The sequence below is a fragment of the Marmota monax genome, unplaced genomic scaffold (genome assembly GCF_021218885.2).
Source record: "Marmota monax isolate L192 unplaced genomic scaffold, Marmota_monax_Labrador192_F-V1.1 WCK01_AAM20220418_F8-fsc00052, whole genome shotgun sequence".
Lineage (NCBI taxonomy): Eukaryota > Metazoa > Chordata > Mammalia > Rodentia > Sciuridae > Marmota > Marmota monax.
Window position 1 is genome coordinate 5,569,815 of NW_026693473.1, and position 24,162 is coordinate 5,593,976.

The 24,162-nt window shown below is 45.4% G+C and overlaps 1 protein-coding gene across 15 annotated transcripts in view; it reads left to right on the forward strand.

The window, feature by feature from the left end:
* Kalrn (kalirin RhoGEF kinase) overlaps positions 1–24,162 on the forward strand; it is a 636,773-nt gene that overhangs the window by 478,119 nt on the left and 134,492 nt on the right. For all 15 annotated transcript variants that reach the window (XM_058583507.1, XM_058583505.1, XM_058583504.1 and 12 more), the window contains exon 34: positions 17,895–18,141. In XM_058583507.1, coding sequence (XP_058439490.1) covers positions 17,895–18,141 — 247 coding nt within the window. The remainder of the gene's footprint in view (positions 1–17,894; positions 18,142–24,162) is intronic.

The window sequence follows — 24,162 nt, forward strand, 5'->3', positions numbered from 1 at the left end:
AGACTGTAAACACTGGGGTCTCATATGTCCTTCCTCCTTTGCTAGTGAGTCTGAGGTCAGAGAGGCCCTGGGAGATTCAATGGTGTTGATGGCAGAGGTAACACAGTGGTTTTATGCTGAGGGACTGAATCATGAATTTCTTGCTGTACCTTTCCGGTGCCCTGATGTGTGAGGTGACTTTTCTTTTCTCAAACTACATGTGCTGAGATTTTTTTTTTTTAAGTCCACCTCAGAGCTGGTAGCAGCAGCTGTGTGGAAGTGTGGGAACCTCACACAGACATGGATATGTTCTGGAAGCACAGTGGGTAAGGACCTCTGCTTCCTGCCCTTTGCCAGAAGAAAAGCAGTTCCCAGCAGAGGCCAGGGCAGGAGGTTGGATTTCACCTGTTGCAGGGACTATCCCATCTCTATCATAGATGTGTCATTTGTCTCTGCTCAGCTGTCACCATGAAAGCAGGTGTGGGATTCTGGCTGAGACTGTGTGCCTCACATACCTTCCTTCCACCCTGGTAGAGCTACTTGGATGTCCTAGAGTCCAGAACATTACAAACAATGGCAACTGTCTGAACTCCTCTCAGCTCAGGCCCCACATACAGCCCCGTCCACATCTGAGCTGAGAAAGGTGATACCTTGTGGTTGAAAAGGCACAGACCACACACACAGGAGAGTTTTTGTCCTAAATAGTCTCTTTGTTCCATTTTCCTTTATTTTATTTTATTTTATTTATTTGTTCTAATTTGTAAAGAGTTCCATGTAAATGGAAAAAGCAACCATAAAATCTGGAGTGTGCAGGTTAACATGGGAAAGGGGAGGTAGCCAAGCAGAGAGCATGCGTCAGCTACTAATCCCATTTAAAATGAATGAAACTCATCCTGAGATATTGAAGATTTAATGCCATGTTCCAAACAAGATAACTACTATTATTGTGCTTTTCATTGACAACTCTTTGTTATCTTGTCAAAGTGCGTAGCCACTGAAAGGCAGTGGTGATTTAAACAATGGCTTCACTTATAGAAATAGACTGAGACAGGGTTCAATATAGAAAGAAGAGTGATGGTGTGGAAGTTGTGGATGGGAGGGCGTAAAATCAGAAGGCTCCTTCTCTGGAAATCTCCTACCTTGGCTGTAGGGGATGGTCCTAGAGTCAAAAGCTCCCAATCATAGATATAGCTGAAAGGAGGTAGGGGGCTGTCAAGGAAGGATCCCCTGTAGGTCTCAGAGCCCAAAGAAGCCTCTCCTACTGGCAGAAGGAAGAGGCTGGTAAGAGTGCAGTTGAGGAGGATCTTGACTATGAGAGGGAGCTGTGAAAATGTAGACATCCTTGCCCAAGTACGCAGGACAAAGGTGTGGCTCGGGGCCGGCATCTGGGGATGGCATCTATCCTGATGGAATCCAGAGGCAGAGGGTTTCATACAGACCTGTGGAATGAAGGAATGCAGAACTTGAGGTCAGCCTTAAAGGAGAAAAATGACCTAAGTTATCTCTTCTTTCAGAAACCAAAGACCTTCCAGAAGGGTGGTAGGAGCACTGGGAAGGGCTGTCTCTGATTGGAGCACAGTGCGGGAAGGTGGGGAGGGATTCTGAAGTCTCAATGCGGCCCTGTGGTGATTCAATGGTACATGTGCTGTCCTACTTGTAGGCCATTTCAGCTCAGTTGGGGCTCCTATTTTTCCCTTTTCCTCTGATGTAATACTACACACATTCTGAGGTGGGTGCCAGTGGCCATCTTCATAACTAAGAGCTCATGCTTCTAGAGTGATCCCAGGGGCAGTTCCCAGGTTTTCTATAATTTCCCCAAGGGCCACCCATTTCTGTCTTTTCCTAAGGATATAAATCTCCTTTCCACCTAAATGTTGCCACCAGGAACATGCAGCTGGAGCTGGGTGCTCCCCACGGCCTGAGGCTTCCATCCCCAGGTCCTCATTCACTTCCTTGAAATTCTGTCCAGGACATGCTTCAAGTTAAACTGGCCTTTCTAGCTCCTACACTCCTAAGTGGAGGAGCTAGAAAAATTATAACACAGGAAAAATTATAACATTTTAAAAAATGTTTCAAGCAGTTTTTCTCTACTTTCTCTGAAACTATCTCCTACACTCTATCCACATCTAGTATGATTGGTTTGCATTAAAGGAGAATAAAATTCCCCTCTGTCCCCAGTTCCTGGAGAATCTACATTGTCGATTTAGCATTTTGCAATGATTTTAAATCTTACAACTGGCCCACACATTCTAATTTGGACCTCTAGTTTAAATTTCTTTCGTAATATCTAGCCCCATCTCCTGCAACTTTGGAAGAAAAATTTGAAGGAAGACAAAACTGTCCAATCCTTCTGAACTCTTACTGCTCAGCACTACTGAATTATTCAGCAGAACATAGGGTCAGGATGGTGTAGAAGGGAGTTCCCCAGCCAGGCATGGTGACACACACCTGTAATTCCAGCTACTTGGAAAGCTGAGGTGGGAGGATTACAAGTTCAAAGCCAGCCTCAGAAACTTAGCAAGACCTTGTCTCAAATTAAAATATTGTAAGAGGGCTGGGGATGTGGCTCAGTGGTAGAGCACCTCTGGGTTCAATTCCCAGTATTTTTTTCTCTCTCTCTCTCTCTCACACACACACATATACACACACATGAAAGAAAAGGGAAGGAAGAAGAGACTATTCCATGTAGCCTCAGTGACTCACTCACTCACCAAATAGTAACACCAGCAGCCATTCACATGTATCAAGCGTTCACGTGCATTATAATCTTTAATTGAAATAGCAACCCTATGAACTTGGTCCTTGTCCCAATATTTTGGACAGGGAGTCAAAGCCTAGTGAGAGACTGCATACTCTGATGTTTCCAAGGTAACATCAACAGCCAGTGGTAGGAGTTGGATTCAAATTCAGGGTTGCTGAGTTCAAAACCCAGGCTCTCCAGCACCAGGCTATCTTCAATGAGCTCCCAGCTTGCCCAGTTCTCTCAGCCACCCCTGCCTCATAACCACCAACTGAAACATGGTTTGTGGAATAGAAATATTGACATACATTTGATAGGAGGAAAAAACCCAAGAAGTCAAGAATTGTGTAGAGATACTAAGACCCACTCATCTCTTAGGAAATGCTGTGGCATGGTACATGTGCTCACAGTCCTTTTGACTGACATAAGACTCAGAGCTCTAGAATGCCCAATTGCTGAAGGAAGCAGTGCCACAGAAGAGGACACACATGCACAAGTCATCTACTTTTTTTTTTCAGTAGTGGGGATTGAATCCAGGGTCTCACACAGGCTTGGCAAGTACTCTACATCCCCAGCTAAAATCTAAAATATGGGATTTGTCCTTCTCATACTTAATTGTTAAAATCTACAGGATGGACTGTAGATGTTTCAGGAAAGGGAAATCTCCTGTAGAGACCTCTGTCAAGGAATAGAGATGTGGGTACTTGACCTCAACAGGTGGAAAAACTATTTGAATTGTTATGTCATCTATCCACAAGTTCAGAGGCCGAAATGATAGGACACATTTGGGACAGCATCCAGAGACCAGGCAGAGGAAAAATATGGACAAGTGTAGGAAGTTGAGTGGGGAGTATCCTGAAGAGCCTGGAATACCAGGATGAGGCTGGTAGGGCTTGAAGGGGCAGACGTGGCAGAGTTAATAAAATTCTGAAATGAGAATGTTCTGATGAGGGTGGAGAGTGGCAGATAAGGAGACACCTGCAGAGAAACAGGTGGGAGATGAGGGCCTGGGTTAGCATGGGGGGCTGTCCAAAAGGCAAGGGAAAGATTTTAAATAATTTGGCAGTGCTGAGCAACAGATCCGATATAAGGGATAGAGAAATGAATCTCAAATGACGACATTTTGCCCTGGTTTCTGGTTTCTCATTTTCAAAATGAGGAAATCCTTTCAGGAAACATATTGAGCACCTATGATACACCACTTACTCTATGCAGCCGTGTGTCTTGTGTTCCCACATAGCCTGCAGGTCTCTGACCTGGACAGCGCCAATCTCTATGGAGCCAGCTTGAAGCAACTCACAATTCCTTTGATAAATCCTAGCCACTGCTTCCCTCTAGTGGCCAAACTGTGCCTTTGCACTTCTTGTCCCTAGAGAGCAGGTTTGAATGGAAAAGATAAGAAATTAAGATGGAGCTGAATCATAAAACACACACGTAGTCAAGGAAGCAGTAGCAAATGGTGCCCAGAGGGCATGTCTTTACAGAGGTAACCAGGCAGGGCAGGGTCAGGAGAGAAGTAGTGATAAGAAAGCATGATGTCATGAGCCAGACAAGGCATGGGGCAACAAGCAAAAGCAACCAACAGCAGCAGATAAAAGCAGAAAATCTCATCAGGACTTACCTAGTAAGTGGGTTAGGCAAACAAGTAGAAGCATGGGGCCATAGAAGATAAAGGGAAATCCTAACACTAATTCAGGGAGGGCAAAAACTTGACACCGTTTAAGGGAGACACTGGGAGCCCTTGCAGGTGTTGCTGTCTCTGCTAGTGGCTGGTGGGCACCTGTCTCCTTTCAACCACAGGACTGGAGATGGCCTGATGGGGATGGGGCTGAGCAGATCTGCTGGCACAGGAAAGAGGTGGGTGCTCCTGTTTCCCTCTGGCTCATAGCTAAGCAGGAGTGAAGATGTCGTCTGGGCAAGAGAGAGCCCAGAAGTCAGTAACACAAACAGTTCTGAGGAGACAGGACAGCTGGGTCCTCTGGCCCAGTGGGTGAGGCGAATCACTTTCTAAGAGATGCCGTTCCTTCTCTCTGGGCCAGCACCTCCTGTTCTCACACTCAGCACACTTGCCAGATGCATGTTTCCCAAAAGACTGGAAGTGTGGGCAGGGTGGGACATCACCGTGTGGGCCTGCCTGCCCTGTGCCCATGCCAGGGACAGTGGCTGGCTGTGAAGGAGGGAGTAGGCCCATGGATGAGGGAACTGGATTCTCAAGACTTGAAGACCTGTCTCTGCAGTTTGCCTTTGTATGATCCCCAGCAAATCACTCACCTCTTGGGGCCTCAGTTTCCTCATCTATAAAATTAGATAATGACAACCTTCTGGAGGATCAAATAACATCTGTGAGAGTTCATAAACCATAAAGGGCTATACCAGTTAATGACTCTTACTTGGAAGTTGAGAAATCAACAGATGTCCACTGCACTTTGTCCAGCCCAGGTGGCAGTAACTAGAGGTGTTTGCTTTCTGAAGCAAAGCCACTTAAAGTAGCTGCTCCTCCCGAGCATGACTTTGCAAAAGCCTTACTGAGACTGGTTCTTTCTCACGTCCTCAGTTGCACACCCCTGAATTGGCCTGTGCTTTCTTCCCAGCTCTGGTGCTGGCAGTGCTCGGATTACCTAACAGTTAGACTGACTGGGGTTTCCTGATCAGCCCTGAAGGCACTTGGCCTCTTTCCAGGGATCTCTTTGCCAAGTTCCTATGAGGACTGTATACCTTGACCTCTACCCTGACTGCAGTGTGTTATCCACCCTGATTTGGCAGTCAGTTCCAAGAATTCTCTTCCTAGTCTGAGTCCATTCTGTTGTTTCTGTAGGAAGCCTGATGGAATAAGAGAAGGAGGTCACATCCTTGATCCTACAAAAGGAAATTGTAGCATAAATCACACCAAAACCTTTTAACCTAAGGATTAGGAATGTGATTGCTTTTAATTTTTTTTTGTCCAGTCTGCCAATTCTTCTATATCACTGATAGCACTTTGGAAATGCATGTCTGTTCCTTGGACACAAGGTATTATGGCAGAAAAACATCTTCAGTCACGTGCCAAGTTAGGATGACTAGAGAAACATTAGTGATGCTTGAAGGGCACGTTACGTGTCTGGGTTTCCCTGTTAATTTGTGCAGTCCTCACAATGATTCTGTCTGGTAGGAATCAATACCATACCTATTTTACCGATAAGAAAATGAGCCAAAGAGAAGCTAATTAACTTGTTCAAGGTTACATAGATAGTAACAATGGAGACAGACTCAAACCTAAGCCATCTGGCTCCAGATCCAGTAACTCACAAAATAGAAAATGGGACCCACATCTGAATAATTGAGGTTTGATAACATTTTGCACTTTGGAAAAATAATTGTCTCTGCTCTTTGGCCTGGTTCCTTCTGAAGCTAAACTATCCGGTGTTGTACAATCCACACAGTGGACAGTTCCAAGGAATGCCGGGAGGCCATTTAGAGGAGTCCGCAACTTCTCATCTTTCTCTCTTTAACCTGAGGTTTTCCCAGCCACCTCTCTTCCCTCTTTTGCAGGTCAGCTGAGGTTTTCAGAGATATTCCCATGGGCTCTTTGTCTTCTTTCCTAAGTCCTGGGGAGTGCCTTCCTGCTCAGTCTTGGGAGAGCTCAAGGCAGGTGGGAGAGGCCTCCCTCTCAGCAGGACAGATACCTCTACCAGTGTTTCAGAGGCCCAAGTTCATTGCCCTGTCCTTGCTCCTGCCTCATTCTCTCTCTCTCTCTCTCTCTCTCTCTCTCTCTCTCTCTCTCTCTCTCTCTCTCTCTCTCTCTCTCTCTCCTGAATGAATACATGGAAGCATGCACTTTAGGTTTGCAGGTGACACACAGCTAGAAGGAATCACCATTGTGATAGATGAGACAACAAGAACCCTGTGCTTTAGCTAGAAAATTTAATTGAACAATGATCAATAAAAGATTCTATGAGTTAAAAGCCTCAGTAGCCCAAGGACAGAAAGGGGAGGAGCTGGCTTGAGGAGCCCCTGTAAATGAGAGTGTGGTGTTCAGTGGGGTTTTCAGTGCTCAGCAGAAGCTCACGGCGCTACTTGACTACACGTCTCCCAGGCCACTGTGAGAGAAGCATAGTGTTCAGACAGAGAAGTGAGTGCCCGCTGGGCCTGCTCTGGGCCATCCAGTTCCGTTCTGGGTGTCCCCATTAGGAGGATAGTAACATGTTTATCCAGAAAAATAGAAAAACATGATGGTGATAATGGAAATTGCTCCTTTGAGAGCCAATTCAAGGAATATTTTGGAAAAGGGAGAACTTAAGGAATTCGTTTCTAGCATGCACATGGGTGAAGCTCTGGGGAAGAAGGAATGATCTCTCCTGCAGGACCCTGGAGGGCACACTAAGAACAGTGGATGGAAATTCCAAACACAGAAATTCTTAATATTACAGCTCTCTAGCAGGAGGGGACAGCTTCATAAAGCAGAGACTTAGATATTTTGGAAAGAGCCCTGCGTGGAGTAGGAAGGTAGGTTAGAAACTCACAAAGACCCAGGATGGGTTTCTGTTGTCTGTGATCTTTGCTGCTCTCCCAGCTTTGTGTCCTCTGCAGCTGTGTCCAGCAAGATCTGGAAAGCCCTCTGTCCACACAGTCACTGGTCCATACACGAGAGAGCACAGTGGTCTCCATGACAACATGGAACGTCACTCAGTCCATGCAGAAATACCATAGATGTTAGCATGGACATTCTCTTAGCCTGATAGTCATTAATCTGGAAAGCTTGCAGAAAGGTGTTCTGAGCCTAGATTTTAAAAACCTCAGTCTGGTCCTTGCTGCACTACCAACTAGCTTAGGGTCCTTAGTTTTTCCACTAACAAGTTAAGAGTGTTGGATAATCTTCAATTTACTAAATTACTAATTCACTAATTCATTCAATAAATATTTATTACATACTGCCTTCCAAACACAGTCTTCCTTAGATAAGCCCGCTCCTCTTTGGAGTTTCATTTTCTTCATCTCTAAAGCCAAGGGGATTGGATTATGTGAACTTCTAGTAGGCTATGAATGCGCCATGAATCCAATACCATCATCTCAATCCACATCTCATTGTTTTGGCTAAAAAGTTTTCATGCAGGGTTCAGCTGAATGCTTTGCTAAAGTCAAAAACTATTTTGGTGAGGCATTTCTTCAACCTATTAATTTCTATTTTTAAAATGAAAAGATCAATTTTAATTTGTATTTATCAAATATATATTGTATTAAGAGAAGAAGAGAAAGGAGAACAAAGAGGGAAAATTGAGAAGATAACACATATTAGTCCTAATAGTTAATGCTTATTGAATGCTTTTGAGGCTTTTGAGACTTTGAAGGTCTGAAAATGACTTTGATGTATTCTCACTCTCAACTGGTAATTTGTCTGAGTATAGAACTCCAGGTGGGAAATAATTCTCACCAAGAATTTAGAAAGAATTGCTTCACTTCCTTTATGTCCTAATGTTGGTATTGAAGCCTGCAGTCATTATGATTCTTGATTTATGGTTTTTTAAATGAGCTTTTCTCTCTCTCTCTCTCTCTCTCTCTCTCTCTCTCTCTCTCTCAGCTTTTAGAATGTTCTTTTTCTCAAAGTATGTGCTAATACCGTGCTTTAGAATGGGTCTTTTAAAATTCATTATACCATCCACTTAGAGCATCATATCCATTTAGCAATTCTTGCCCTTCAATTCTGGGAATTTTTCCTGACAAGTTATTCTTTTCCATTCTGTCTGTCAGGAACTTGTTAGATCGATTCTCTAATTTTCTTCTATTTTCTCTCTTATTTCCTCTCTTGGTGTTCTTGTTCTAGCTTCTGACCATTTTCTTTGACATTATTTATGAAATGTTCCATGTCAAGCTTAATATCCTTAATTTCTAAGAGCTTTTTCTCATTCTGTCATTTTCCCTCTCTGTAGCAGCGTGTTGTTTTTTCACGGGTGTAGTATCTTCTCTCAACTCTCTAAGGAGGGGATAGTACAGTATTGTTGAACTTTTACTGTCCTGCTTGCATTTGGCTTCCTCTGAGTTCCCGGACCTTCTCGATGACCTATTTTGAACTGTTAGAGAGGCTTCTCTGAAAAGTCTGGTGCTCTGCAGCTGAAGGTTCTCCAGCTGAGTGAGGCATGAAGGCTGCCTGGCTCTTCCTCCTACAGGAGGGGCTCATTGGCTGGAAGCCTCACCGCATGCCGTGTGACCAGGAGGGCACTGGAGGGTTGGGTGGGGAGCAACCTCCAAATGTCAGTATCTGAATATCTGCACATCTTTTCCAAGGAGTAATTGCCAAATGTGCCTAAGGTGTTTATATGTGGCTGCGGGTGTTCTGGGACCTGTGAGACAAAGGGGTGGCAGCCATCTCCCCATTCCATGTGTAGGCCTTCATTGAATTTCAGTGTTTCAGGACAGAGTGCACAGGATTGAGGAGGGGTCTTGGTGTCTTCTCAGACTCCCAATCCATCTTCTGATTTTATCCCCAAATAGAAACCCATCCTCAGTGTCACCTGCGCCTGTGGGAAGGCTGTGCAGAGCTCTCTGGCAGGAACCTGCATCTCGTCTTCTCCATTCTACCAGCTTAGATATGGTTCTTGCATCTACTTTCCGTCATTTAAAACAAAAAGTTTTTGTTTGTTTGTTTTACTTCTCTTATCCACTGTTACCTCCCATTGGAGGTAACACCCCTTTTGTCATTTCTGTCAGGTTTCGGGGTTAGTGAAGGTACAGCCCAATACTAAAAAGGCGAGATTTTTTTTTGTTTTGAAAAGAACAAACTAACTGGTAGGAATGGGTGGGCAGCCAGCTAGAGACACCGCTCCACCATTGTAGCCAGACTGCTCCATTACATGTGAGGTAATAATTCATGGAACAGGTTCATGCGTGAACTCAGCAGGAATTTATTGATCATCTGCTGCATGTCAGGCTTTGCTCTAGGCTCAGGAGATACCAGAGCAAGATAGGGACTGTTCCTGCTGTCTTGGATCTTACAGTCAGATGTGGGATATGAGCAACAAATGACAAATAAACCAGACAGCATGTTAATGATAAGTGCTCAAGAAAATTAAATAGGGCTGTGTGTTGGTGAATGAAGAAACCACTCCACTCTGGAGTACTAAAACTGTCCCTGAAGTCCTGTTGCTTCATCTTAGGAATGAGGAAATACATGTATGGAAAAGGAAGGGATTGGCCCAGTGTCACATGTGGGGAACCTTGCACTTGATCAAGGCCTCCCAATTCCCATGCAATTCATGAGGCCTTATGAGACCACAGTGCTCCTTAAAGCACCATGGGAAGCAACTAAACCAAATAGCTCCTCAGGTGCAGTAAGCAGCAGCCACCCCAGCTCCAGTGAAGAAGGATAAAACACATTAGTAAGTGCCAGCAAGTAAGCTTTAGATTCAGTCTTCCAGCATGCAAACTGAAGAGGTCCCAAAGCTCCACAATATTCCTAAATTTGCTTCAAAGTTTTAATCAACTGAAGATAAAACACAACACTGAACTCTTGCCAAGGGACCTAATTCCTGGAGAGCCCAGACATCTGACTTTCCCAATATTTCAGAGACATGGGTTTAGTAAGGGAGAGATTTTTGCATTCACCACATTGAGGTGTCATCAACAATATAGACTTTCCCAAATCTTCCATACTTTCTTAGGGAAAAATTAGGAACTATCCATCCACTACTCCTTTAGACTCAGTCTTCCAACATGCAAACTGAAGTATTATGTCCTCTTGGAATAGTTGCATTTTTTTCCTACTATATTTGTCAATTTGTTTTTGAGGTTGTTATTGTTGATGTTATTGTTACTTTAATTATAAAATAACACTTAGTTTTAGAAACATTGGGCAGTACTAGAAATAAGAAAGCAAAGGGGGGCTGGGCACAGTGGCGCACTCCTGTAATCCCAGCCACTTGGGAGGCTGAGGCAGGAGGATCCCAAGTTCAAAGCCAGTCTCAGCAACTTAGTAAGACCTTGTCTAAAAATAAAAGGGGCTGGGGATATGGTCTGTGGTTAAGCACCCCTGGGTTCAATCCCTGGTACTGGAAAAAAAAAAGAGAGAGAGAAAGAGAGGAAGGAAGGGGGGAGGAAGGGAAGAGGGAAATTACCCAGAATCCACCACCCAACAAAAACAGGGTTAACATTTTGATGGATTTCCTTCCTGTTTATTTTGAATAGGGTTGTTAAGTGCTGATGTTCTTCACAGAGTTATATACGCAACAATACATCCTGTCCTTTTTAACTTTCTATGTGATAGGCAGTTTTGAAGCTATTACAAAGCTGCATGAACATCTAGTGGCTACCTAATTCATCATTCAATTAGTGGATGTGTCATAATGACTAACCCTTCCCTTCTTGTTGGGTTTTTATATTTTAGTTTTAAGGGGCTTTCATGTTATTGTTGCAAAGTTTCCCTCCTTAAAAAATTGCTGTTATAAACCTCTTCACATTTACAGACCTGTGAGGACAGCCACATGTCACTCCGGTGCTGTGTCTCATTTTTGTGTACTTGGAAGGGAATCATGTAATATTCTGCTTTGAGGCATTTTGTGGAAGGGACATTACCTAATTCAATGAAACCATCCTCTGAGGGTAGAAGCCAGACAGCAGCAGCAGGTGCAGGGAGTGGAGGGGAGGAGGACAGTCTTTCCACAGGAGCTGACAGGACTCTCAGTGCCCTTGAAGCCATGCCAGGTAGACATGCTCCAACTTCACATTATGCTAGGGCCCCTCTGGCCTCCAGTGTGCCATAAATATATAGATGTTAATTCGTGTGAACTCTGCCTCGCGTCGGCTGTGATCTGTGGAGGAGTCAGGTGGAGGTAGTGAGCAGGCAGGCCGCCAGCCAGCAGAGGAGGCGGAGGCCTGATTTATCTGATGGGCAGCTTGAGCCTCCGCTCTGTCGTATCAGATCCAAGCTCTTGGCAGAGCAGTGTCAGGAACGGATGTGCGTGGTTGTCAGCAGGCTCGGGTGGCAGATATTGTGGGCAGTTACCAGGCTCCTGGGAAAGAGGGGTTTCTTCACTTGGAAGCTCCCTGGCAAGTAATGTGAATGAGGAGTCACGAGCAGATCCTCATTTTTCATAAAAGCATCTTGGGTCCCCACCATTTCCTTGTCAATTTTAGCAGGAAAAAATAAAAACATGTCCTGGCTTGGGGGGGGCGGGTGCTTTAAAAATGTCCAAGTCACCTCCCATAGACAGCCTTAAGGCAAGTCCTCTAGTTGGCCTGGGTTAAAAAGATTATCAAAAAAGAAAGATGTGACTCATTTATATAATAGCGTGTATGTGTATATACAGTTGTCCTAGTCTGCTCCCAGACAACATCAAAACCTTTTTTATTTCATCTCTACTCCTTTCTTTCAAAATTTAAATAATAATTAATACTTCCAGAACTTAATTAAATGAGCGTTTAGAGAACTAATGCTGTTAACGGCACTGTCCAGAGTGATTTATAATTATCATTTCATTTAATATTCATAACAACCTCTGAAGTCAGTACTGATATTGTCCTCATTCTACAGATGAGGAAACTGAGATAAAGAGGTAAAGCTACTTGCCCTGGGCACACGGATGGTGAAGGGAACCAGAGTCCATGTCCCTAACTAGGCTGGATGCTTAGCTCTCCATCCATTCAACACTACCCTCCTCCAGATTCTAAGACCAAACTTATTCCTATCCCCAGGGAAATGCTGGGATTTGAGCTGATAGCACGGAATGTCAGCATGAAGTCAAGTGTGTGTTTCTGGTTCTTCTCTGACCTCATACAGCACTTCTGAAATCTTCTCTCATTCCCTACACTCTCTGAGTCCCTGTTTGGATCCCCTTCCTGGGAGTGACACAGACATTTTTCTCTGCTCAGCTTTCTTTTTCCCCACTTCTTTCCAGTGCTGGGGATAAAACCCAGGTCCTCATGCATTCCAGGCAAGCTGTGATTCCAGCTACTCAGGAAGATCACAAGTTTGAGTTTGGCCTTAGACACTTAGTGAGATCTTCAGCAATTTAGTAAGACCCTGTCTCAAAAATAAAATAAAAAAGCTGGGGATGTAGCTCAGTGGTGGAGTGCTTGCTTAGTATGTGTGAGGTCCTAGGCTCAATCTCTAACACCTAGGAGAAGGAGAAGGAGAAGGAGGAGAAGAAAATGTAGCATCCATAACAGATGGTAAAAATATATACCACCTGAGGGCAGGGTGTGATAGGGCTTCCTGGGGACCAGGGAGTCATAGCTCCCTTCATGAAGGAGCAAAAATAAAAGGAAAAAGAAAAGAAAAAAGGCAACCCACTGGTGATCTTAAATTAGAAACTCACTAATTTAAGAGAAGAAAAGCAGAAATTTTACTTCTAGGTGGATAGAAAGAGTCTTCTCAGGAGCACTTCTTTTCTCTTGAGAATATGTGAAGGAAGATGAGAGGTTGAGTGCTGGCTTGTCATTTTTTTTAAGATGAGTATAACAGCTCAATGAGGAGTGGGGACAGTATGCAAGTTGCCTGTGTGTAAAATCTACCGGGGAAGATAGATTTTACACACGGTGAAATCTACAAGTCACAGAGGGAGGTCGAACCCCATGCAATATTTATGGGCAGACAACCACAGACAGCCAGAGGAAGGGCATGTAGCTAAAGCATGCAAAGAGGGGGTCAGAGGCTCTTTGAAATGATGAACTTGATAAGGAAAGAATGGGTGGGGGAGGAAAGGAAAGACACATCAGGGAAGTGGGAGGGGAGACCTGTGAGGGAGGAGGCTGTGTGTACTCTAGACTATGTGGATGTCCAAGGAATTGACAATTTAAAATAACTGTTGGTGTGTAAGTCAGGATGTGGGGAGAGGTAGAGCAGGTTGGGATCAGGGGGCCTTGTGGGCTGGTCTGGGAAGGGTTCTACCCCAGAGGGATCAAGTGATCAAAAGACAAACCCAGCAGGGAAGTCGAGAGAAGCAAGGGCTTCACAGCTCCTGTCTATGCGCCAGTGGTTAATACGTCAAGAGGGGAAAACCCGCCAGAGGTGAGCTGTGCATTGCATCAGGCCCTGTGGGTAACTTCGGAAGGAACGCTCTGCCAAGAAGAAAAGTCAGGAAACACAAAGGGGCCATCTCTCTGAATAGGAAATGTTGGAACATGAACCAAATGTGAGGAACCTTCTGCAGGGCCTAAAAGAGAGAATTAGAAAACAAATATGCCAAGAACTAGAGAATAAAAATCTAAGCACTTACCAAGGAAAAGCCTTAAAGTAATGGTTAAGAGGCTGTGGGGAAGAGAAGAATTAGGACCAGAGGTGCCATTGGCACTGTTTTCTACAACATCAACATAAAATTGATTCAAACTTCTGGGACCAGAGACAGCTGCTGGACACGAAGGGGAGCTTTCAGAATGTGCCGTCGCCATGGACTGGGGACTAAGGTGGCAAGGCAGAGACCCAGGGGAGTGGACAGGCATTCACTAGTCCTTTTGAAATGGATGAAAGAAGCAAAGAAAATAATGTCCATAGGGTTGTGGAAAGGGTGACTTGCTGAAAGACATGGAAGACCAGGGCCATCAGAAAGAAAAAAATGAAAATGAGCAATTCTAAGAAATGATGGCTGAGTGTGTGTGAGGAATTGGGTCTTATTGGTTAATGAGGGGTTTGCTCCGTGTAACTAACTTTCATTAGGTGTGAGTCCACAGTGAAGGAGAAGACCTAAAACACAAAACACAGATAAATCACATTTAAGGACTGCTAGTGAAAGTCTCATAAGTGTGCCAAGAGCATTTGACCTCCCTACTCTTGACCTCTACCCTGCTGGTCAGCCTCTTGAAACTTTCCATAGGATTCCAGTCCTGGATTCCTGAGCAGGGCTTCTCAAGTGTGAGCCCAGGATCCCCTGGGCACCCTAAAGCCTTCTTGTTACTCTGGGCAGAAGAAGAGGAGGGTCTGTTTCAGGGCCAGCCCAGCCTGACACCATCTCACCATTTCTCATACCCTGACCCTTGGCTGCCCCTCTGGAATTCCCTTTGCACCATGGGGTGGAGACCTGCCTTAGTAAATCTTTTTGACCAAGCCAAAAGTTGAAGTGAGCTGCACCAGGACATTTATCCTGTACTTTAACCATAATCATTTTCTTGGATGGCTTTACAGATTGCACATGGTTAACTATCAGGTGTGTGCTCCAAAGAAATTGCCCACTGATCCTCTATCCACTCCTTCCTGCATCTTAGTGGTCTGGGCGATTTATAAGAGGTAAACACCACCATCTAGTGGTGCTTCTCTGCAGGTACTGGATCTTGAATTGTAGACACAAAGCCTCTCCTATTCCCTCCCCTACAAGTTCCATCCCTCTCCTCTCAGCCTGCCCATGGGGCTGGTTGCAACTTACTCTAGGGTTCATAGGCCTATGAACTCTAGGATTCATATCCTATCTAGATAATGCACTGGGAAGTTTGAAACCAGAGCCTCAGGTACCCTCTGCTCTGCTCAGCAATATGCTGAAAGGGCTATACCCATTCCTGGCTGCAACCAGGTTGCCCTGAAAGGCATGTATATGCTGGTCAGGTATGCCCAGCCTCAGGAAAGAACGGGAACTACCTGGTATTGACACAGAGGAAAAGCTCTAAGAGGGTGTTGAAGCTCAGCAATAGAAACCCTTCAGGTAGCCCGGCACATGGCTCATGTCTGTAATCCCAGCAGCTGGCGAGGCTGAAGCAGGAGAATCAAGAGTTCAAAGCCAGCCTCAGCAACTTAACAAGGCCCTAAGCAAATTAGCAAGACCCTATCTCAAAATGAAAAATAAAAACGGCTGGGGATGTAGTTCAGTGGTTAAGCACCCCTAGGTTCAATCTCTGGTACCAAAAAAAAAATAAAAATAAAAATAAAAAAGAAACCCTTCAGGTTCGAAGGAACTTTCCTGGTCATCTAGGCCAGTATTCTATAAGTACATTAGTAGGAGATGGAATCTATTTAGTGGGGTGTCATCATCGACTGAGAAAAACAATGAAATAGACTATCAGGGTGAAACTTATGTTTCAGTGAAATGTATGTTCACATGTGGTGTATACCATCAAAATAATACGACGTGTTTCTTAGAGAGGTTGCAATCCAGAGAGTTGAAGAGACATGCTGTAGGCCACACCAAGGACCAGGAGCTTAGGCCACTGCCTCCCACCCCCTCCATCAAACACACCCAAAAATAAGGACGGACCTTGCTTAATGTTGTGTGGTTTAAGGAGCATGGGATTCATGGTCAAGTCTGGCAGGGCAACTGTGGGAAAACCATCTAGCCAATGTTTCCCAATGTCCTGGAGAACCCCTTTCCAGAATCACAGCAAATGTTCTTATTAAAAATAGACCTCCCTGGGCCCTAACTCTGGCCTGTTGCATCATAATCTGAAGTTGGGGCTGACATAAGGGAGGAGCAGCTAGGAAATCTGCATTTTATAATTCCCAAGGCAATTTGTATATAACTCCCCTGATCTGGATATTTCTGAATTGATATCTACTGCCATGTGGGATGGCAATGATCACATTACCTGGTTGGGGTAGGGACTTTACTAACTGTAAAGCTGTCTACATATATGAGCTATTACCATCCCATAATAATCTGCACTGAAAGATGTCTTGGGGAAGACGGGACTAGGAGAACCATGGTGCTGGAGAGTGGGGGCTGTGCATTTATGTAATAGGACCAGGGAAGTTAAATGGAGTGAAGGAGCCAACAGCATGTTTTCCTCTTCTTCTGTGTCTTCCGGCTTCCACCTTCTGTCATACAGATTCCCTTCCTGAACTATCCTGGTGGCAGTACCATGCCCATCCATGAGATGTGTTCAGCACAGACGTCCTGCTCTGTGGCTGGTGGGGCTGCATACTGCCAGCCGTCTCATGTGTATGCTGGTCAGGTATGCCCAGCCTCATTTTAACCTTTTCAGGCCCACTGTGACAGTCAAGTCCCTTTAGTGGAAATTTCTCACAATCCCTGAATGCTGAGTTTTTGCTCATTGTGGGGCCGCTGATGCCCTGCTCACTGTGATGTTCCCTGGGCCTACCACTTGGCAGATCTTCCTCTCCCAGAGTACATGTGAACTGCTAACCCAACACGTCAGGACTCATTAGCATGGCTGCTGGTGCAGATGGTTTCACCCTGAAGGCTTTAATCAGAGGTGCACAGGCTAAAGTCCTTGGAGATGATCTGGTGTGGACTTTCCCTTTGCACCACTGTTTGGGGATAAACCTTAGAGAATAAGAGGCCAGAAAACTGGGTCTCAGCCTCCTCATTCCTTCCCTTCCTGTCACTCTACTCTAAGTGCAGCAGCTCTTAGTACTTAAGACTCTAAGTACTTAGAACTCTAAGCAGGCACCCTGTGCTTGGTTCTATGAGCTACATTGATAACCAAATGGGTTCTCAGGAGATGGAGGCCAGAGGGAAGGGGTAGTCACACCACCAAGGGAAAAGTGAGCAGTCTCAGTGCCTAGCTAGTAGGGTTTGTTCCTGCCTTCAGGGTTGCTGCACCTGTTCTTGGCGCTGTCCCAGGATCGGTGCACATGCAGGCCTAGGGAAGGCTGAGCCCAGTACCAGGGAAGGCATAGGTTCCTAAATGAGATCCGCCCCTCCTCTTCCCTGCCCCACAGTGACCAAGTTGATGGCCCGTTCTCTTTTGGGCACCAGAAGCCCCTATTTTAGGCTAATGCCTCCAGTGAGGGATGGGAATGGGGGATGTCACAGGGGTTAGAAGGAAGGGAACTCGACTCTTCTGTTATTCCCATTAGAATAGCAAGTGAGTTAGAAACCCATGCAGCACAGTTGCAATCTGAGAGGTGGCAGTGGGGGCAGGAGAGGGGCATGGGGTGGACCCCTTAGAAGGAGGAAAGCGACATACAGGAAAGGGCTGGAAGCACAATTGGCTGGAAGTTTGGCAAAGGAGTCATGGAAAGAACGCTAAGGAAGCAAGAAAGACTTAGAATGAAGCCCTGGTTCCTGGCAGGCTCCAGACTGGCTACAGCTGGAACTTATGAATGACTGATGACACACTGCTAATTGCCTTTTCTCCCCCCTGTTTTCTCTCCTATTCCCAATTCTTTTTTTTTCTATCTTCTGCCTTTTCTCCACCCTGAATCCCATCTTTCCCCTTCTCATTCCTCCCATTCCTCCTTCCTCCGCTGTCGCCCACCTTCTCCCACATTTCCTCCTCCGTCCCCCACACCCTCACTTCTCACCTATCACCACCATCGCTGAAGCTCTCTGGCGGGTGTGAGCTGACCGTGGTCCTCCAGGACTTCAGCGCAGGCCACAGCAGCGAGCTGACCATCCAGGTGGGACAGACGGTGGAGCTGTTGGAGCGGCCCAGTGAGCGGCCCGGCTGGTGTCTGGTCCGCACCACAGAACGGAGCCCCCCTCAGGAGGGCCTGGTCCCCAGCAGCGCCCTATGCATCTCCCATTCCCGAAGCAGCGTGGAGATGGACTGCTTCTTCCCATTGGTGAAAGGTAGGGAGAACTGAGGGGGAGGGTAGCATGGACCATGAAGAGCACCAGGGAACTGACCTGTCTTGTGAACTTACTTTGTGTGGGACTTCTCTGGGAGCTGGTAGTGGAGGGAGTGGGTTGGGAGTTTGAAGAGAAAGAGCTACTGGTGGCTCTGTGACTTTGGGAAAGTTGTGTAACCTTCTGAATTCATCTTATCTTCAAGAGCAAGGTTGAAGCAGGTGGCCTCCACGATCTCTCCCAGCTTTCCCACTGTATCACAGGGCATTTGGGAATGCCCTCTTCTCCCTGTGGTCAAGCATGACCCAGACTCCTCCCTTCTCTGCTGATCCACTCTCCTACCATGGCAACTGCTCGCTCTCTGACCCCCCAAGTACTTGCCCTGACACAGAGAATCAAGCAAACCCAGAAACCAACCACAGCAGAGTGGGTCTTGACCCTCCCCTGGCTCTGGTAGGCTTTGAAGCCCAACACTCATTGGCTACCTTTGATGAATCCATTATTCGGGCCATAGCTCCTATTTTATGTGTGCTCTGTGTTTGTTCCCTCCATGTGCTCGTTTATTCACTTTTTCTCATACCAAGGAGATTAAACTACTTAGAACTGTGGTTCTCCAAGGCTGGCCCTGCCCTGGGAACTGGTTAGCAAAGCAAATGCCCAGGCCTAGCTCTATACCTGCTGAGGGTTTAACCAGCCCAACTCACACATGACTCTGATGCACAGTCAAGTCCAAGGACACCAGCTTCCAAGGTCAGAGTCATCAGGGCCTCCAGCTTGTGCATTTTACATTATGGAAACTGAGGTGCAGAGAACTATGCAGTTTGGCCTTAGTTTTGAGTCAATTTTTGAAACTGTCACCGTCATCAGCATCTGGGATATCTTCTATGAAGACCTGTGCTGTTTATGGGAAAAGACTAAATATCTTGAGACCCTGGAGACCCCCTGAAAGCTCTCTGATAGTTAGTATAAGCTGATTAAATGTCTGGAAACATTCCGGTCTCTCCAAAGCCTGACTTCCTCCCTCTCTCCGCTAGATGGCAGTGGCAGGCTGCCCCGTTATCCCTTCCAGCCTCCTTGGTGTTTTCCACCAGAAGAAAAATGCAAACTAAAATAAAACCTCCTCCCTAATTCCCAACACACTCCTGAGACCCTCCCCTAGTTCAGCCACCATCTGCTTTCTCCCTGTCCTCTGGAGCCAAAGGAAGGGATGTCAGGAAGTTGTCAGGAGTTTGTAATTGCAGATGCTTATCCTCAGTCCTTTGAAGTAGGCTATTAGAGAACATCTCATACCTGGGAAGAGGAAAATCAGGAAACTCAGGAATTCAGTTCCATCTGGAGTCCAGCCAGGAGAAAGTGGGACTCACAGAGGGCAGATTGTTGTGGGGGAGAAATGAAGTATTCATTAAATAACATGACACTGCCTGGCACTTAATGCACATTAGCTGACATAAGTTGTTATATCATTTGTCATAGATTATTTACCAGAATAACTACAAACTCCCGCAAGTTGAGAGACCCCATCTACAGACTCAAAACCAAGGACAAAGAGGCTGGGAAAGGCTAAGTTCCCATAGATCCCCAGGTGTGAGTTGTTTTCATTGAGAGTACTTTGGAACTTCCTGACCTAGCCCACCCTCCCTATCCTGGGGCTAGGTATGATGTGCATCCCCTCCCGGCTGGCCCCACTACATGTAGGGACAGTAGCTGTGACCCAGAGATGGGTAGTGGAGGCATTTAGGGTAAGAAATCTGCAGAGATGAAGTCCTCTCTACTACTGGATAGGTTAAGAGGATGATTAACTAAATATGGGAGCTGAGAATATGGGATGGAAATGAGAGGCAAGAGAGAAAGAAGAAAAGCAGGCTGTCATAGAATTTTCCAGCTAGCTCAACCAGTCAGCAGGTCTTCCTAAAGGTACTACCAGTGCCTGTCTCCATGCTGTTGGCTCTTATTCTTTGCAAGTTGGTTCTTCTCTCCCCAAGCACAGACTGATTAGACTGGGCCTTCAGGGGCAACCTGTGAGCTCTCACTATCAATTTACCCACGTAGGCTCAGAATGAGGAGTGCCTTCCTCAGGGCCAAAATCTCTATTCTGCATGGAGCATCCTTTGTGCCCTTAATAAGACCTTGTTTGAAAGTAGCTGAGACTCCATCAGCTGTTCCTGCTTGTATTCCAGCTGGCTGCCTACGGACAAACTGGCCTTTTCTTCCCTGTGATGACTATCTCCATTGGACCCTCTACCTTTGAAGTGATGCAGAATGCAGGGTTCTTCTGGAGGTTGTAGGATCAGGGTTCTTCTGGGGTTGTGGAGGTCAGAATCAATTTCTTTCTCAATCCCTAGGAGGAATTGGTCCCCTCAGCCTCACAATGAGTGCCAAGTCAACACTCCATGTCTGTCACACGGGCTGTGCAAAGCAGGGGACATCTGGGATATGCTGAGTGCTATGTGAGTGCTCAGGCCAGAAGTGGTGCACCAGGACCACAAAAATGTTAGCACCAGGGAGGGAACTTGGAGAAGCACTGGATGGCAGTCCTCAGCCCTGACTGCATAATAGATTCACAGAGGAGCTTTCCAACTGTCACCCTAAGGCCACACCTAGAACAACTAGACTCAGAATCACCAGGGTGAGGACGGGGGTGGGGGAGGCAGGGTTTTTGGTTTTTTGTGGTTTTTTTAATGCTCTGTAGGTGAATCTAAGGTACACTATGGGTTTTGACCACTGCACTAGCTCAGTCTCTTCCAAGGAGACTTCGGGGCACAGGAAGGCAATATGCCAAAGGAAGTATTGGTGCCAGAGCAGCAGCAGACCAGGACTTGACCTCCTCGCCCACACTCAATGCCCACTCCACTCGCTGGGCTTCCTGGTAGCTACAGTAGGGCTGCAGGGTTCATTCTCTCCTGCACCTTCTCTGGGGAAGTGGTGGATTGTTTCCTCCTGGTACATCTACAGCATGACTCATGATGGGGTTGGTGAGAAAGAGCAGTGCTAGGTGGCAAAGTTGGGATGGGACCTGCCCTTCCTATTGCTTTCCTGCCAGCCTGACATCTCAGGGCTTCTCTGTGGAGTTGGGCCCTCTGGGATCTAGCCACCCCTTTTCATGATCCCCTCTCACTTTCTCAGCAGCTAGTGGTGGTGGGCAGCACCTCCCAAGCAACAAAAGACTTTGCAGAGGTTTTCAATTCCAGATGCCTCTTAGATCCACCTGTAGGAGATTTTTAAAACACTTACATCCCACCCCATCCCATCCCACAACTCAGAGTCTGGGTATCAGTGTTTTTTAAGGTTCTTATTAATTCTGATATTCTGTGAGGGTTGAGAACCACTGCTTTATGGGTTCAGCACCCCTACCTGTCAGACTTAAGAGCTACTTAAAGATGTGCAGGAGGGGGTTAAGGCCTAATATTTAGATTATATAAAGAACTCCTGCAACTCAACAACAAAAATACAAACCTGGATTCTAAAATGAGCCAAGGACTTGAATAGACTTTTCTCCAAAGAAGATGGATAAATGGCTGATAAGCACATGAAAAGACACTCAGCATCACTGGTCACCAGGGAAATGCAAATCAAAACCTCCCTGAGATATCACTTCACACCCATTAGGATGGCTATTATTTACTTCACACAACACACACACACACACACATACATGCGGGGGGAATAACAAGTGTTGGAAAGGATGTGGAGAAATTGAATTAGTTGTGCATTGATAGTGGGGCTATAAAATGGTACAACTGCCATGGAAAATAGTGTGAGGTCCTCAAAAAATCAAAAATAGAATTATGATATGGTCCAACAAACCCACTTCTGGGTATACATCCAAAAGATTTGAAAGTAGGCACACAAACTGATATCTATACACCCATTTTCATAGCAGCATTATTCATTATTCACAATAGCTGTAAGGCAGAAGCAACTGAAGTGTCCATGGACAAATGAATAGAGAAGCAAAGTGTGGTGTATATTTACGACAGAATATTATTGAGCCTTAGAAAGGAAGGAATATTTGACACAGACTATATCACAGACAAACCTTGAGGATGTTGTGCTAAGTGAAATAAACCAGTCACAAAAAGACACAAAATACAAAGTATTGTTCCACTTATGTAAGATACCTTGAATAGTCAACTTTACAGAGGCAGGAAGTGGAATGGTGGTTGCCAAGGGCTGGGAGGAGAGAATAGAGAGTTATTGTTTCATGGGTACAGAGTTTCAGTTTTGCAAGATGAAAAATGATCTGGAGAGGGATGGTGTTAATGATTGCACAACAAAGTAAATGTACTTAACGCCACAGAACCACACACTTAAAAATGGTAAAAATAGTAAAAAGGAAAAGAAAAAGTTGGTTCCAAATCCCTCTACCCCAGACTCCAAACACCAGTCTGGTTGAATAGGACATCTGTGGGTCTTTTTTTTTCCTGTGCACTTTATTCCTGGCTTGGGCTGGGCATCTGGGAATTGGAAAGAAATGCCTCTTTGCTTAGTGAAACCCAGGTCAGAGCTTTCACGGTGAGCCCTAGAAGCAGATGCTCCTTAACAGAGGGACAGTGGCATGGCGTCATGGGGGCATACTTAGGCTTGGGCTTTCCTGATGATTTCTGCTGTAATTGCCTCTCTAGCCAGAGGAAAGTTCACTCAGGCTGTGGAAGGCAGTTTAGAACAGTGGAGAAAGCTTGGGGGTGAAGAGCCAGTCTGTGATTATTCAACTTAGATTAAGTTTGTAGTCAATTTACCAAGAGATCTAGCATTTATTGAGTCTTATTACGGACCGGATTCTGAGCTGATGCTTTAATACTAATAAATTAGTTGTCCTTATTGTACAAACAAGGACATAGTCTTAGAGAGATTAGGTGACTTGCTCAAATCACATAGCTTACATGTGGTGGGCCTAGATTTGAACGCAGGCTATGTATTCCCATTCTCACTTTTTGACATGTTCTATGTCCTCCCAAGTCTGAAGGCTTCCAGACAAGTCATTTAGTTTATCCTCCATCTCACAAGGTTCCCCTGCATTAACCAGTCTGGCTGGATGAGAATTTGAAGAACATTAACCCCATTACAAATACCACACACCACTGTCTCCCTCTCCCTCTCACCTCTGGACCCATGTGCTTCTCTCTCGGAGTAAGAGCAGCAATCAGAGACAGATCCTGTCCTGTGTGTGCTCAGCCCCATAATAAGATCCTGTTGTCTGTAGCTGAAGCAAAACGACTCTGCACAGCACTCTGGATAGCAGCTGAGCTTGGTCCAGCTCTGATAAGAACCAGCCAAGCCCTGGAGCTGGTCCAGCCTGTCCAGCAGTTTCTGCAGGATGGGAGCTTCCTGCACATTATTCTGCCAGGAGCCCAAACGCCTGAAAGTTCAGGCCCCTTGCCTTTCTTGTCCCTCTGTATCAAATCCAGGGAATAAAGCCTCCTCTGCCTCTCAGGAGAGCCCTCCAAAATCTGTTCTGTCACATACTTTTTAGTGTGATTCTGCGTAAGAAACAACAAATCTCAGGTTTTTAGTTGACTCCATGATGCCTGACACCATAAGAAGCTAAAAATTGAAGATTCCCCAAATAATTCCTTTCAGGTATGAATGAACTTGCTACAAACTATAGCTGGCTGGTCCAAAAATCCCTCTTTATTTGTGCAGGCTTGTGTCTGTAATTGAGCAGATGTAGCCACTTTGAACTCACTTCCTCACAGAAGCAAAATTATACATGGGAGTATGATGAATGAGGGTAAGAACAGGTTTCTACTCTAGCCTACACACTTCTATCTCATAATAACATTGCTGAATTCTTGTATGTTTGTGATAAAAAATAGTGGCGAGGCATTTTGAAGAAATGTGTTTAAAGATACATGAAGACCTGTTGGCAGACAGTCTAAAAGGAGCTCCTAGTCATTTTTCAGAGTGACAGAAGGTTAGAATTGAAATTTTCTCTTTTTATAATGGAATATAAGTGGTTCTTGATTACATTTAATTTCAATTCAGATAATTGGATCCTTTGGGCTCTTAGACTCCTAGAATCAAAGA